Raw genomic sequence first — 14077 nt, forward strand, 5'->3', positions numbered from 1 at the left:
AATAATTTTCTCACACCCTTGTCATCCAGGATGTTCATGTCTTTCTTTCTTCAGTCGTAAATAAATTATGTTTTTTGAGGAAAACATTTCAGGATTTTTCTCCATTTTGAACTTCCAAAATGCAGTTTAAATGCGGCTTAAAACGATCCCAAATGCGGTTGTAAACAATCCCAGCCGAGAAAGAAGGGTCTTATCTAGCGAAATGATTGTTTTTTTTAAATAAAAATAATACAATTTATATACTTTTTAATGCCAAACACTCGTCTTGCCTTACTCTGCCTGGACTGTTTTTGTTCCTGTTTATGACAGTTAGGGTATGTCAAAAAAACACCCATCTCATGTTCTCTCTCAACTTCAAAATCGTCCTATATCGCTGTTTTACCTTTTTTGTTAAAGGTGTTTGGTCTTTTTTGCATGTTCACTTTGCAAAGACTGATGTAGGATCATTTTTTAAATGTTTTTGAAGTTGAGGGAGAAAATATGGTCTGAGTTTTTCGACATACCCTAACTGTCAACTGCCAGAATATACAGAGTTTAAGGACTGCAAGGCAAGACGAGCGTTTGAGAATAAAAAGTATTTAAATTTTTTTTTTTTTTTTTTTATGTAAATAACTGATCATTTCGCTAGATAAGACCCTTCTTCCTCAGGTGGGATCAGTTAAAACCGCATTTGGGATCATTTGAAGCCGCATTTAAACTGCCTTTTGGAAGTTCAAAATCGGGGCACCATATCAGTCCATTATATGGGGATAAATGCTGAAATGTTTTCCTCAAAAAACAATTTCTTTACAACTGAAGAAAGAAAGACATGAACATTGTGGACGATAAGGGGGTGAGTAAATTATTTGTAAATTGTTGTTCTGGAAGTGGACCTCTCCTTTAAAGGACAACTGAAGTGCTTTGAAACACACAACCATATTTTATGTGTTAACGTAATTTCAACTGAAACAGGAAGACAGGGTGGGACATATCCTGCCCCCTTTTTAAAGCAGCCAGCAGTGCCACAATTTCATCCATATCGCATTATCTATATATAAAATAGCATTCTGTGTAGATTTGAAATGTGTCCGTTACGTTGGCTGTGTCCACGCTGTGGCAGTTCGTGCGACACAATGTGAAATCAGACTTCATTCACCTCATCGGAATTGCTCGCTATCCTCTATATAGTGCACTATGTGCCATTTACTATACAGAAAATTCAGCCGCAGCTTCAGCGTCTATTTATAGTGTAGGGGGCGGGAGGCGCTCAGATTCTAGAGAGCATTTGATTGGACAGAAAGTTTGACGAGAAGCTAAAGTGCAGGGTGATGTCATCAAAATTGTTGACCATATTGGTGGAAGTTAGAGACTGTAAGCTTTGAACGCTTATATCTTCTAAATGTGAATTTTGTCATTGTTTTGGAGCACACTAGCTTCCAGATAACCGTAAGCCTAAAAGCCTAAAAGCCAAAAAAACTTCAATTTTGATTCCATAGGGACTTTGCAAAAGTATTTCACAAATACCTGTGAGAGAAGAAGGCACTCCAGGAGGACCAGGCTGACCGGGAAGCCCAGGAAAACCTGTATCTCCAACTATCCCTGGATAACCAGGAAAGCCAGGATCACCTGAAGGACCTAGGCACAGTTAAATTGAACAATCACTGAAGACTGTACATCAGCATACATATGAGTGAGTATGTGCATGACTGATTAGAAAAAGCAATTGCAACATATAAGATCACGAAAGTGTATGAAAGTTTCGGACAGATAAATGCAACCTCTATGACTGAAATAATGGGGATTCCTGATACCTTTAATTCCACCTACTGGTTCCACAATCGGTCCAGGTGGACCTGGCTCTCCTCTCTCACCCTAAAAATATATTTACAATATGCTATTGTGTAACATCTTTCTATTTATGAAATAATTATTTGTGTATTTCTCAACCTCTGTTCTTACCCTTGGCCCATAAAAACCTGGTTGTCCTGGAAAACCCTGAATCCCAGGGAAGCCCTACAGAGGAGACAGAAGATGGTTGGTATCTAATGAAGACATGAGAGGAAAATTATTTAAAGTAAAGAGTTTCTTAACTCACTTTTATCCCAGGAAGCCCAGGAGGACCGTTCAGACCAGGTGGACCCTGCCATGTCGAACAATACATGAGAAGAAATTCAATTTCAATTTTAAACAAATAAAGCGTAAAATGTATACTTTATTTTTAATACAGTATAAACAACCGAGATGTAATGTAAAATCTCAAAATGTGGCAGTAGCGTCACCTACCCTTAAGCCTGGCAAGCCCAGGATTCCCTTTTCTCCAGTCTCACCTTTATAACTGAATGGGCTCTATATATGCAAAAAAAAACAAAAAAAAAAAAAACGTGTGTGTCAATTTTAAACAACATATCAAACATTATTGGCGTGACAACCTGTCTTGGATTACTCACTGGTGGTCCCTGTCTCCCTGGAAAACCTGGAGAACCGTCATAGCCTTTATCACCCTGAGGAAGAGAGAGATAGAGAGAGAAGAAAGAAGACTGAGAATTCATTATGTCACTTTGTGTTTTTTAAGAACAATTGTGACTGGGCTAGGTAAACCCCAGGAGCTTAAGGAGCTTTTTACACCTGAAAATCAACTAAAACATTTCTTCTCCAGATAGTAGTATGTAAAAATGTCATTAAAAGAATGTTAATTAGTATGTGAAAAATATATATTGCAAATGCAGAAAAGACTGCCTGTGAATGACACTTTAATGATATTTCTGATATTTCTATGTTCAAGGAATATTACACAATACAATATGCAGCGATTTACTGTTGTACACAAAACTATGCACGAAATCTACAGATTTCAATTCAGTTGAATGTCCTGTGTTGTGATTTGAGCTCCAAATGAAATAAACAAGAATCTTACATTTTAACACCTACATAATGTGTGTTTTCCAGGGCCGATGCCAATACCGATTATTACAGATCAAGTAGACCGACATTTTAAACCAATATATCTGTCTGGTGTAAAAATGAAAATTAATCTAAAAATGAAGAATAACAAGGGCTCTGACAAAAACATTCTATAAATGCTTTAGATTTTTTTTTATTTTTTTTTTTTTATTGTTTTTGAAAGGAGTCTCTCATCATTACCAAGGCTGTATTTATTTGATCAACAATATGATAAAAACAGTACTGTGACATACAGTATTTTTATATTTTTTTAAACAGCAGTAAGTTTTGCTGCTCAATATACAGTTGAGGTCAAAAGTTTACATACACCTTGCAGGTTCAGCAAAATGTTAATTATTTTGCCAAAATAAGAGGGATCATACAAAATGCTTGTTATTTTTTTTATTTAGTACTGACCTGAATAAGATATTTCACATGAAATATGTTTACATATAGTCCACAAGAGAAAATAATAGCTGAATTTATTTAAATATACCGGCTCAAAAGTTTATACCCCCTTGATTCTTAATACTGTGTTGTTACCTGAATGATCCACAGCTGTGATCCACAGCAGTTTAACTATTCAGGACAAACATGGGACTCATGAATAACTATCACTAAACCAAAAAAACACAGGTGTGGATCATTCAGGTAACAACAGTATTAGGAATCAAGTGTATGTAAACTTGTGAAAAGGATTGCTTTTATAAATTAAACATTGTTTTTCTCTTGTGGACTATATGTAAATGTCTTTTATGTCAAATATCTTACATCAGTACTGAGTAAAAAATAACATGCATTTTCTATGATCCCTCTTATTGTGGTAAAATATTGTACAGATTCTACAAGGTGAATGTGAACTTTTGACCTCAACTGTACTATTAATTCAAATTCTGCTTTGTGGAAACTGATTTTCAGGATTTTTGATGAATAAAACTTTTTAGAAATAAAACTTTTTTGTAACATTTTAAATATTATTGTCAGCACTTGGGAACTAATTCATTCTTGCAGAATAAAAGTATTTATTTAAAAATCGTATAATAGTGTATATCATTTAAGAGAAGTATACAGTTTTCAGAAAGCTAATTTCACATTTGAACCACATTTCAAATAAATTTCATCGTACTAGAACAAAATATAACCATTATCTATATTATATAGTGATATTTATACATTTGTAATGTGGCTTAAGTGTCCTCTTTAGGGCCACTGTAAGTATGCACACATAATTTCAACAGTTTTGGAACATGTGACTGAAATCACCACCAAATATGAAGACTTTACAAACACCACCCTCAATGTTCACCACAGGGTGAAGTAGGGCATGTGTACATCAAGCACAAAGTGGACGTCACCCTCCCAGATAGCAGGTCTGAGGCAGAAGGGGACAAAGAAACTGTAGAAAAGATTTTGAGGAGGACGGTGTCGATTGACTTCATCCTAGGTTTAGATCCTCACAGCTGCGTTTTCCTCACAAACCTTAGTTCCTTTGTCTCCTTTTGGAAAGCCAACAAACTCCACCACTCCATTGACCAGTGGGCGGCCTGGGTCACCGGGCGGGCCCACATCTCCCTGGATACGGTAACCAAGGAAGAGAGATTTTTTTTTTTATATGGGACAAGATGTGGGGTGATGGGGAGGCTGTTTGGAGACGGTAGCGGCGGAGCATGTTGAAGAGGTGGCATGTGGTGAGAAGTTTTTTGGGTTTGAAGAAGAACGTTAAGAGGACTGTGACCACTGCCAGAGCAGCGGGGAGATCAGGGTGAAGAGGAGATGAATGGACATAGGCAGAATGAAGGCACTTTGGTAATGAACCACATATTTTCACAATAGATGCGTATGCATCTCTCCCCACTCAATTATGCAACTAACCACCCCCACTCCCATAACTGTCAGGGTAACTGTCAGGGTTTCTATGACATAATCAAACAGTTTACAAATGTCAATCCCAATTGTCAGAACGTTCCAGAACATTTTCCCTGGAGTGATGATGTGGTTCAGTGCCCTTTAATGCTCCTTTCTCCCCTACCATGCACATCCTCTCACCCTGGCAGTGCCCCTCCCTGGGTTGGCATCACCGCTCCCCTGTGTGTTACCTTCTCTCCTTTGTTGATAGTGCTTATTGCTGGTGCGTTAAACTGAACGGCCGGACTGCCCCTGAGTCCTGGTAGACCAACATCCCCCTGAGATCCACAACACAGACATTTGACACATTAGAGCCCAAGATTTTATCAGAGAGAGAGAGAGAAAATGTGAGAAAGAGTCTTGGTCAGGTTGAGAAAAGGCTAATGAAAAAAAGGGAAAGAGCAAGAGTAAGAACAGAGAGAGAGAGAGAGAGAGAGAGAGAAAACCTTGAAAATGTTAAGATAAAAGAAGAGGGACTGATGTGAAAGCAAAGGGTAGTGATATCAAATTCTGAATCAGTATTTTTGTCTTATTTTCCAGTAAAAATGTGCCAACATTCTTAAAACAATATATATCCTGTTGATATTTCCCACCCCATTAGCAAGTTTGTCTAAGAAAAATGAACTTCATTCAAAACAACTTCTCTGTAAAGTCCTCATCTGATGAAATTTGTGACTCTGGACCACAAAACCAGTAGTACAGGTATATTTGTGGCAAGAGCCAAAAATACATTGTATGGGTCAAATTTATTAATTTTCTTTAATATTTACTACTGTAAATATATCAAACCTTAATTTTTGACTAGTAATATGCATTCCTAGTTGTCCAACTTCATTTGGACAACTTTATTTATTTATTTTGCACTCTCCGATTCCAGATTTTCATAGTTGTATCTCGGCCTGTCCTAACAAACCATACATCAATGAAAAGCTTATATATTCATATGATCTTTCAGATGAGGTATAAATCTTAATTTAAAAAAACTGACCCTTATGACTGGTTTTGTGGTCCAGGCTCACATTTTTTTTTTAAATTTAGCTTATGTGAAATACACCATTTCATTGCTTGATGAATGTAGTTTTCTGCATTTTCTCATGTTGCCTTTTTTTTTCATTTGGCATATTGAAGTGTTGAAATAAGGCTTCAGTTTTGCACAGAAATGAACCATAATTTGCTATTTGCTGGTCAGTTTTAAAATTTCATTATAAAAGCAATAATTCAATAGTGCAGACTGAGTCATTTTTCCCCAGAAGAAAAAGATGGTAGCTGCGCTTGCATTACCCTTTAAATTACGGAAAATGAAACTGTCACAAAAAAGTTTTTCCGCTCACATGAGGTGAGGTTTCTCAGGCAATTCGATTTTTCGCATTTACGGCTAACTTGGCGTACATAACCGTCACATGATCATTCTTTAATGTACTATAACCTCCAAGAAACATCTCATATATGGTCGCTCTCAAGCAGGGCTTTCCTTGTCATTAAAGTGAACCTATTAAGATAAAATCATGTTTAGGTGTTTGAACACAGTTGTGTGGCTGCAGTGTGTGAAAACAACCAGCCTATAATGGTAAAAATCCACCCACTCATTTTTTATAATCCCAATAAATCATAAACAGTCTCTCGGAACACGCAATTAAAGATTTCTCCCTATGTTGACGTGATTATAGGCAGAAATCCTGCCCATTTGATCTCTGCCCTATTAGCATAAACATCCCTGAGTGAGAAGCAGCAGTTCGCCATGACTGTTTTCTTGCTGTATCTGCTGGAGATATACAATGTCAGATAAGAAATACAACGCAAAGGTTGATTCTGAAAGAGGGATCAATACCAACGTTCTCTTCGTGTGCGAACGTCAGCTCCAGACAAAGTAAGTATTGTGCATCATCTTTTGTTTTCCAAATTGCCTTTCTGAAAGAGCTTTTTAGCACTCTGTAAGGCCAATGTTGCTAAAGCGACCATTGTCTCTGCCTGTTTATACTGATGCTGCCTTCACAGCAGAATGATCGTAAATAGGAATGTGGTTGCATATGAAAAGCAACATGAAATCGACTGCTTGAATTTGTCGAGCTCATAATCACAAATGGGACTGAGAGTTTATGACATTTTCAGTTTGTAAGATAAAGAAGTGCGTATGTCACGTTTTGTTGCCGGTATGCTGGAGCATGAGCTCTTGAAGCTCCGCCCTCTTCTATAAAGAGAGCTGGAAGCATTAGCTCATTTGCATTTAAAGAGACAAACACAAAAATGGTGCATTTTGGCTCATACACTAAAAGTGGCAATTTTAACAAGCTATAAAAAATCGTTGGGTATTTTGAGCTAAAACTTCACATACACACTCTGGGGACATCAGAGACTTATTTTACATCTTGTACAAAGGGGCATAATAGGTCAACCCCTTATTTACACTTCACATATCTGCAGCGCATTTTGGCTCTGACATGGCCACCGGAGCTGATCGTGGCCACTCTAGTCAATGCTTTTGTTTACACCAACCACGCCATGGCATGTTTCAGAATTGCACTAGAAGCAGCCCTCGGCACTGCTTTGCTAAAGATACATCTTCTCCTCTGATTAAAAATAATGGCTAATGTGGTGGCTGCGATATACACCTATATAAACTCATATAAACCTACCAACATCGGTTGTTATGACTTGCCATGAGAGGAAATAATTACGTTTTAGTCGCATAACTTCGATTAATGGAAATGGCATAATTTTGCAATAGTTTATCGACATTTATAAAATATCACAAAAGTTTTGCGCAAATCTGTGATGGAAACGCACCTTGTAAAAATGTACTGTGTATCTGTTGAACTTTAATTTCACTGTCAATGTTTAAAGTACACTAGGATATAAATGGTGCCCAAGCTAACACACATGGACTCTAATTTTGATTTGATGGGGTCTTCATTCACATTTTTTACTGGAAAACAAGATAAACATAAAGAAAGTGATTTTTACAGAGAATAAAGAGGAAAGAAGTGATAGAGAATGAAAGGTGAAATGAAAAGTGAGAGCAGCAGGACTAAGGGCTCCTTTTGTAATATTTACTGCTGCAAACGCATGCATATCATGCTTTATGTTGAATTTATTTCATAGATTTATCTAACAAATTCAATAAATTGAATATAGAACTAGCTGGTCCTTGTTTTCTCTTGAGTTCTATGGGTTAAGTATCCCAACCAAAGGAAACAAAGGCACACAGAAGATTGGAGCAGGTGATTCCAGCACCAGAACAAACCACTCAAAAACAACAAACTGAACAGCAGCTCAGAGACTTCACCAGTATGAGTAACTTTACAAGTTATAAAGAAACTGCAGGTGCTGTTCTGTACACCTATGAAATCTGTGAACTGCCATTCAAAAGCAGAGGAAAGTCCATTCCAAAATGTGCAGTGTTACCATGCTTATTAGTAAGATTCAAGAGTGTTTACTGCATTGAACATACCATAATGATACATTCCTTTACAGGAAAAGGCTTTTATTATGTGCAGTGTGTGTTGAGATGAATGGAAACATACTGCAGCTGGGTTAAAAGATAAATGGAACAAGATAGGCATGCTAGGGGTACAGAACGAGGAAGACAAGAAGAGTGAGACGATATAGGGTAACATTATAAGAATGAAAGAGTGATATAGTGTTATTGCGCAAGACAAAAGCAGTAAAATCTTTTAATATCCAGTAAGACCCCAAGCAGACTAAAACACTATTTGATCTGAATGTTATAATATAAACATTCTCTGAGTGTGCCAGTCTCTTTAAAGAGATTGGAGTTGTTGTTTTTTTAAATACAGATATATTAAAAGTATTTAATACTTAAACATATTTTATACGACCCCATGAATTCAAAATGAGAGTTTTGGGGGGTTTAGTCCATGTCTATTAGCTTTTTCAGGCCTCTATATGCTAGTGTACTCTAAATACTGACAATTAGCACAAAAAGGCATTTGGATTTACAGTCTACAGACATATCTTGCACTACACAGACTTCTATCTAAATGTTCTTTAGAATGAAAACTTCTCTCTCCTGCAACCAATCAGCAAATACAAAATAACAGGCTGTGGCATAATTAAAGTCAAATTAAGGTTTAAAATACAAAGGGACAAGCCATTTGATATGTCCTGCCCAGACATTCTATTTCGACAGGAAATATGTCATCATGAGACAAATGAAAAAAGAAGACTTTAGTCATCAAGCAACTTCTTGGGGTCTTTAAAGTGAGAGACACTCAGAGAAGTGTTTGTTTTCTGTGTTAGGCCAATTACAATGGCTTCATCCACCAACAAACACATGCAGTACATCTTCAGTACAGAACAAAATGCTTTCATTAAGATAATCAAGCATACATGAACACCCAGGACTCAGCTAGACATCTATTTCTAAAATGCATCTTAAGTGTTTACGGAACAAAATTTGTTGACAGTATTGGATGAAATGAGGCTATTATCTGAACCTACTGATACTAATGGTGAAAACTAAAAGCAGTTGTGTGTAGGGGGCTGCTTAGTTGTTTGTAAGCTGATGAAACCCATACCTTTTCTCCTGGCTCTCCTTTGTATCCTTGACCTGGACTTCCCTGTAGAATAAGCAGAGACATTCAGCAAACCTTTATGCATGGATATTTCAGCCATTCTGAGATCACTGTTACTCTTTTACTTTTTATACTTTATAATTGATATTTTAGGAGCTACTAGTTTAAAGTAGCCAATTATAAGATTTAATGCATCTGTAATGATTGCACTATTTACTTTCATTCCAAAGCAAGTGCTCAGAAGTACAAATATGTTTACACACTGCTTCCTGTCTGACAGGAGGAAGATGTGTTAAACATAACAGGATCATGCAACATAAACAATGCTATTTCAAAACTGTTTCTTAGACAGCTAAACTTACTGGAGGTCCAGGAGGACCAGGTGGACCAGGCACCCCCTGTGGAAGGAGATAACAGTAAAATTACAGTCTTTATACTGTAGACAGATGGTCTTTGATTGATATACGTACGGTCTAGATTGATATATAGATATAATACATACAGGAAATCCATCTGGACCACTGGGCCCCTCTGGACCTGGAATTCCTACTGAACCTGGAAATCCTGGTGGACCTGGAGGGCCTTCGATTATAAAATTCTAAGGATTTACAAAGAATTCTTAGTTACAAAAAGACAACATTTGATTTTCTAAAGCCATGTGACATCTTTGTGTGTCAAACGGTCTACTGTCCTATTCACCCCAGAGTATGCTATTAACAACTACTACTAGACTCAACAGAGTTGAATATGAGAACCAGATTGGTCTGAATCATCAATGAATTACAGCTTCTTTTTTTTTTTTAGTTCAGTTTAGATTAGGTGTTCATTTAATTCAGTTTAATAACAGTGTCACTGATGCAAAGTTTAAGTCCTTATTTATTAAACATGACAGTGAGCAAACAAGAAATTAATTTACAGAAAACTACGCCTCATTTTTAAAGGCACAGTATGTAATTTTCGCCACTAGATGGCGCATATTCAAAACAAACAATAAAAAACAAAGGTGTAGTTGTCATGATTGAGTTGTTGTCTTCTTCCCCACAGCGATGCAATTCGACAGGAATCAGGGAGAAATCATGTTCATGGATGAGGTAATGTATCAAAAATGTTACTATCATCACTGTAGTGTGAAGCAGGATGGGACTGAAAGCCGTGGAAGCGAAATTAGGGCACTGGAGTGATTGCTAATGAGAGATGAGCGTGACATTCCAGTCATATTACGTTACGAGTTAAAGCCAGAGACTATAGATATACAAATACGGTTCACTTCTATTACTTATGAATGGGAGAAACTGCAATGCACAATATGGTGGAATAATCCCACCTTCTGAATAAAACAGCCAATCACTGATTGGTAAAGTCATCGCTGCATCACTGCAGCTGCTGTTACAAGCTCTGGTTCCCACTGAAACCTGAGACACACGCTTATGACTGTGCATGCGCATTGGCTGGTCTAAGCTGAAAAATAAGCTTTTTTAACACTATTTGAGCATTAGGAACAACATTCATGGGGCAGTTCATTTCAGAGTTTGCTGCTGATTTGAAATTGTAATTTAATTGTAAGTTCAGCAGGCAGTTTTTGAGATTTCTGGATTCCCCCATTCATTTAAAGCTGGCCGGTTGCAAATATAGCCACCAAGTGAACAGACTTTCTTTGAAAGCGACTTTGGTTAAAGCAGTGCTGTTTTAACATACTGGATACATTTGAGTGTGTTAAAAGTTCTGTTATAATGCTACTCTGTGCATTTTTCACCTGTCTAATAAAACGCATAACATATTAAAGTGTATTTGGTGTTTCTATGTTTTCTACAAAATAAAAACAGAAATCGAGGGTGTATGATGTCATTAAAACAGCAGAAATGTTATTAAACTCCTTATGTGTGGCAACATTGAGAACATGGGCTTGCACACATGGCCCACCTGACATGGCCCTTTTAAAACCACAGGTAACATAAAAGATGCATAAGGTGTTAAAAATGACCGAGGGATTTTCCCAGACAAGTCTGCACTCCACACCCAGATTTACTACCTCACAATACATATTATTAGCAGGGCTGGCAGTAAATGCCACATGAGCTACAGTATTAACACATGCTGAATGTGGATGTGTGTACGAGTATGTAAATATCAAAAGGTTACATGTGTGATTTGCTTGGGTTTCATAAAGAATGATTGCAACTTACTTGATCAAAAACATCTACATAATATGGTTCTCCTTTTTGACCTTTTTGACCAGGGAATCCCTAAAATCAAGTGAAAAAAAGTTTGTATATGAAAACTGATCTCTCTCTCTCTCTCTCTCTCTCTCTATATATATATATATATATATATGACATCACATACTGTTATTCAATTTGGTAAATATTATATACTACAATCTTGAAATACGAAAAAGCTCTCAAACTTACAGGACGACCGAGAAGACCAGGAAACCCATCACGGGCTCTGTCACCTGGGTCACCTCGTGTACCATTACAGCCATCCAAACCAGGAGGTCCACTGGGCCCCTCCTGCCCAGGGTGTCCCTGCACAGGATGATAACACAGCTTAGTTAATCATTCTCAGAGAGTGAAACTACAGTAAGAGACAAGAACTGTGTACTCACTGGAACACCATCATTACCAGAAAACCCAGGAACACCCATTGGGCCCTGTCAGAAAGTAAATAAAACATACAAAAAGTTATTTTAAAGGTATTGATTTCTGTACTTAGATCTAATATGAAGACACATACCCATTTGTAAACACTTAATTACTTTCACAGAGTACAAAGAGCACTGGTAAAAACACAGCAAAGAAGAAATTGATATCATGTATAATAATTCCCCTCTACGAAATCTGACCTTATCTCCATTTGGTCCAGAGGGCCCTTTGCGTCCTACATGGCCCTTTTCTCCTTTGGGTCCAACTGGCCCTGGGACCCCAGGGACACCCTCAGGACCACTGCTGCCCATCTGTCCAGGTTCCCCTGGTTGCCCCTAAAAGGAGACAAAAATAAATGAAGGACATCGAAATACAGAGCCTTCCTAAAATTATTAGCTTTGTTGTATTTCGCATATAAAATTGCTTAGGATAAAAGCATCTGCTAGATGAATAAATATAAATTATAAGCAAATACAAGTGTACATTTAAGAAATAATTTGGTGTGTGTGTGTATAATATTATATTTAATTTATATTCATATATATATATTATATATACTTTTAAATATATGTGACCCTGGACCACAAAACCAGGTCATAAGGGTCCCTTGTTTGAAATTGAGCTTTATACATAATCTGAAAGCTGAATAAATAAGCTTTCCATTGATGTATGGTTTGTTAGGACAATATTTGGCTGAGATACAACTATTTGAATATATGGAATCTGAGGGTGCAGAAAAATCAAAATATTGAGAAAATCACCTTTAAAGTTGTCCAAATAAAGCTCTTACTAATGTATATTACTTATCAAAAAATAAGTTTTGATATATTTGCAGTAGGAATTTTACAAAGTATCTTCAATATAAATAAAATATCTTCATCTTCAATATGCTTCATAAAAGAAAAATCAATAATTTTGACCCATACAATGTATTTTTGGCTATTGCTACAAATGTACCCCAGTGACTTAAGACTGGTTTTGTGGTCCAGGGTCACATATATAACATATATTTTTTAAATATATACATATGTGTGTATTTATATGTTCATGACTATGCATGAGGGAATGCAGATAAACACACACAAACTTCGTTGCTGTAATCATGCACTTTTTATCCAGCTTTGAAGAAATTTCACTCATTCAGTTTGAGTGTAATCAGAAAAAGAGAAAATATATATAGAAATAAAATACAGTTATATATAACAGTACTATTTATTTTTGTGTGTTGTAGTAGAACACATTTTAAATGTTAAAGAATAGCATTGTAAGAATAGTAAAATGACTTGACTTCATTGTCATTCCCACCAGTAATACTCACTCCTGACCAAATGGGGGCGACACAATACAGTATTTAAAACTCAATGCAGCTGGTCTCTTTACATAGAGGACAGAACAACTTATTGACAGAATTATTCAGGGAATTGCTTATAATGGGCATGTAAGAAACAAGTATTGACAGCAGAAAGTGTGATTCGGCAAGGCAACAGACCAGAGAAAGCTCATTTTGTACTGGCCCCTCAAATGCACCACACACACAGATTGGGGCTCAAAGAGCTTAAAACCCTTCATATTAGGACTGATGTATAGGGTTTTTTCCAGAGAAGAGCCCGGCTGTGACTGCATTTCAAGGGTGAAGCCTGGCCAAATATAACCACTCAATCAGACCCCCATTATGTATTACCACATAAAACAAGATTGAAGATAAGCATATGCATGACCGTGCTAGCTTGAGGCCACTTAAGCTGCTATTACTAAGAAATAATTATTAGCAGCATTAAAAAATATTGTGGCTGTGGCACACCGGTTAGTTATAATATTATGAAGAGCATGGAGTTATGTTATGTGTGATATTTCAATTCTGATCCCCTCTCACTTATCCAACAAAGGCAAAAAGCTCCTAAAATTATTATAGCTTCATAATGGTGATCTATTATGTGACTGGACAGCTGAACACAAGCTTTTTTATTGATGCTTCCAGATGTTACTCCGTCAGTTAAACAAGTTATTCCATATAGCTTAAAGGAAGATGAGGAACTAGGTGAGCTCACATACTGTGATGTCTGCCAGAAAATACAAATA

General features: G+C 36.8%; 1 protein-coding gene across 1 annotated transcript in view; it reads right to left on the reverse strand.

The window, feature by feature from the left end:
• The window catches only part of col4a6 (collagen, type IV, alpha 6), a 95079-nt gene that overhangs the window by 20828 nt on the left and 60174 nt on the right, over window positions 1-14077 (reverse strand). Inside the window, 14 exon segments of the mRNA XM_051116002.1 lie at window positions 1504-1614; window positions 1791-1851; window positions 1939-1992; window positions 2075-2119; window positions 2263-2325; window positions 2427-2480; window positions 5016-5102; window positions 9360-9401; window positions 9719-9754; window positions 9859-9954; window positions 11540-11599; window positions 11765-11881; window positions 11962-12006; window positions 12199-12333. Coding sequence (XP_050971959.1) covers window positions 1504-1614; window positions 1791-1851; window positions 1939-1992; window positions 2075-2119; window positions 2263-2325; window positions 2427-2480; window positions 5016-5102; window positions 9360-9401; window positions 9719-9754; window positions 9859-9954; window positions 11540-11599; window positions 11765-11881; window positions 11962-12006; window positions 12199-12333 — 1006 coding nt within the window.

Source organism: Labeo rohita, chromosome 7, assembly GCF_022985175.1.
Source record: "Labeo rohita strain BAU-BD-2019 chromosome 7, IGBB_LRoh.1.0, whole genome shotgun sequence".
Classification (NCBI taxonomy): domain Eukaryota; kingdom Metazoa; phylum Chordata; class Actinopteri; order Cypriniformes; family Cyprinidae; genus Labeo; species Labeo rohita.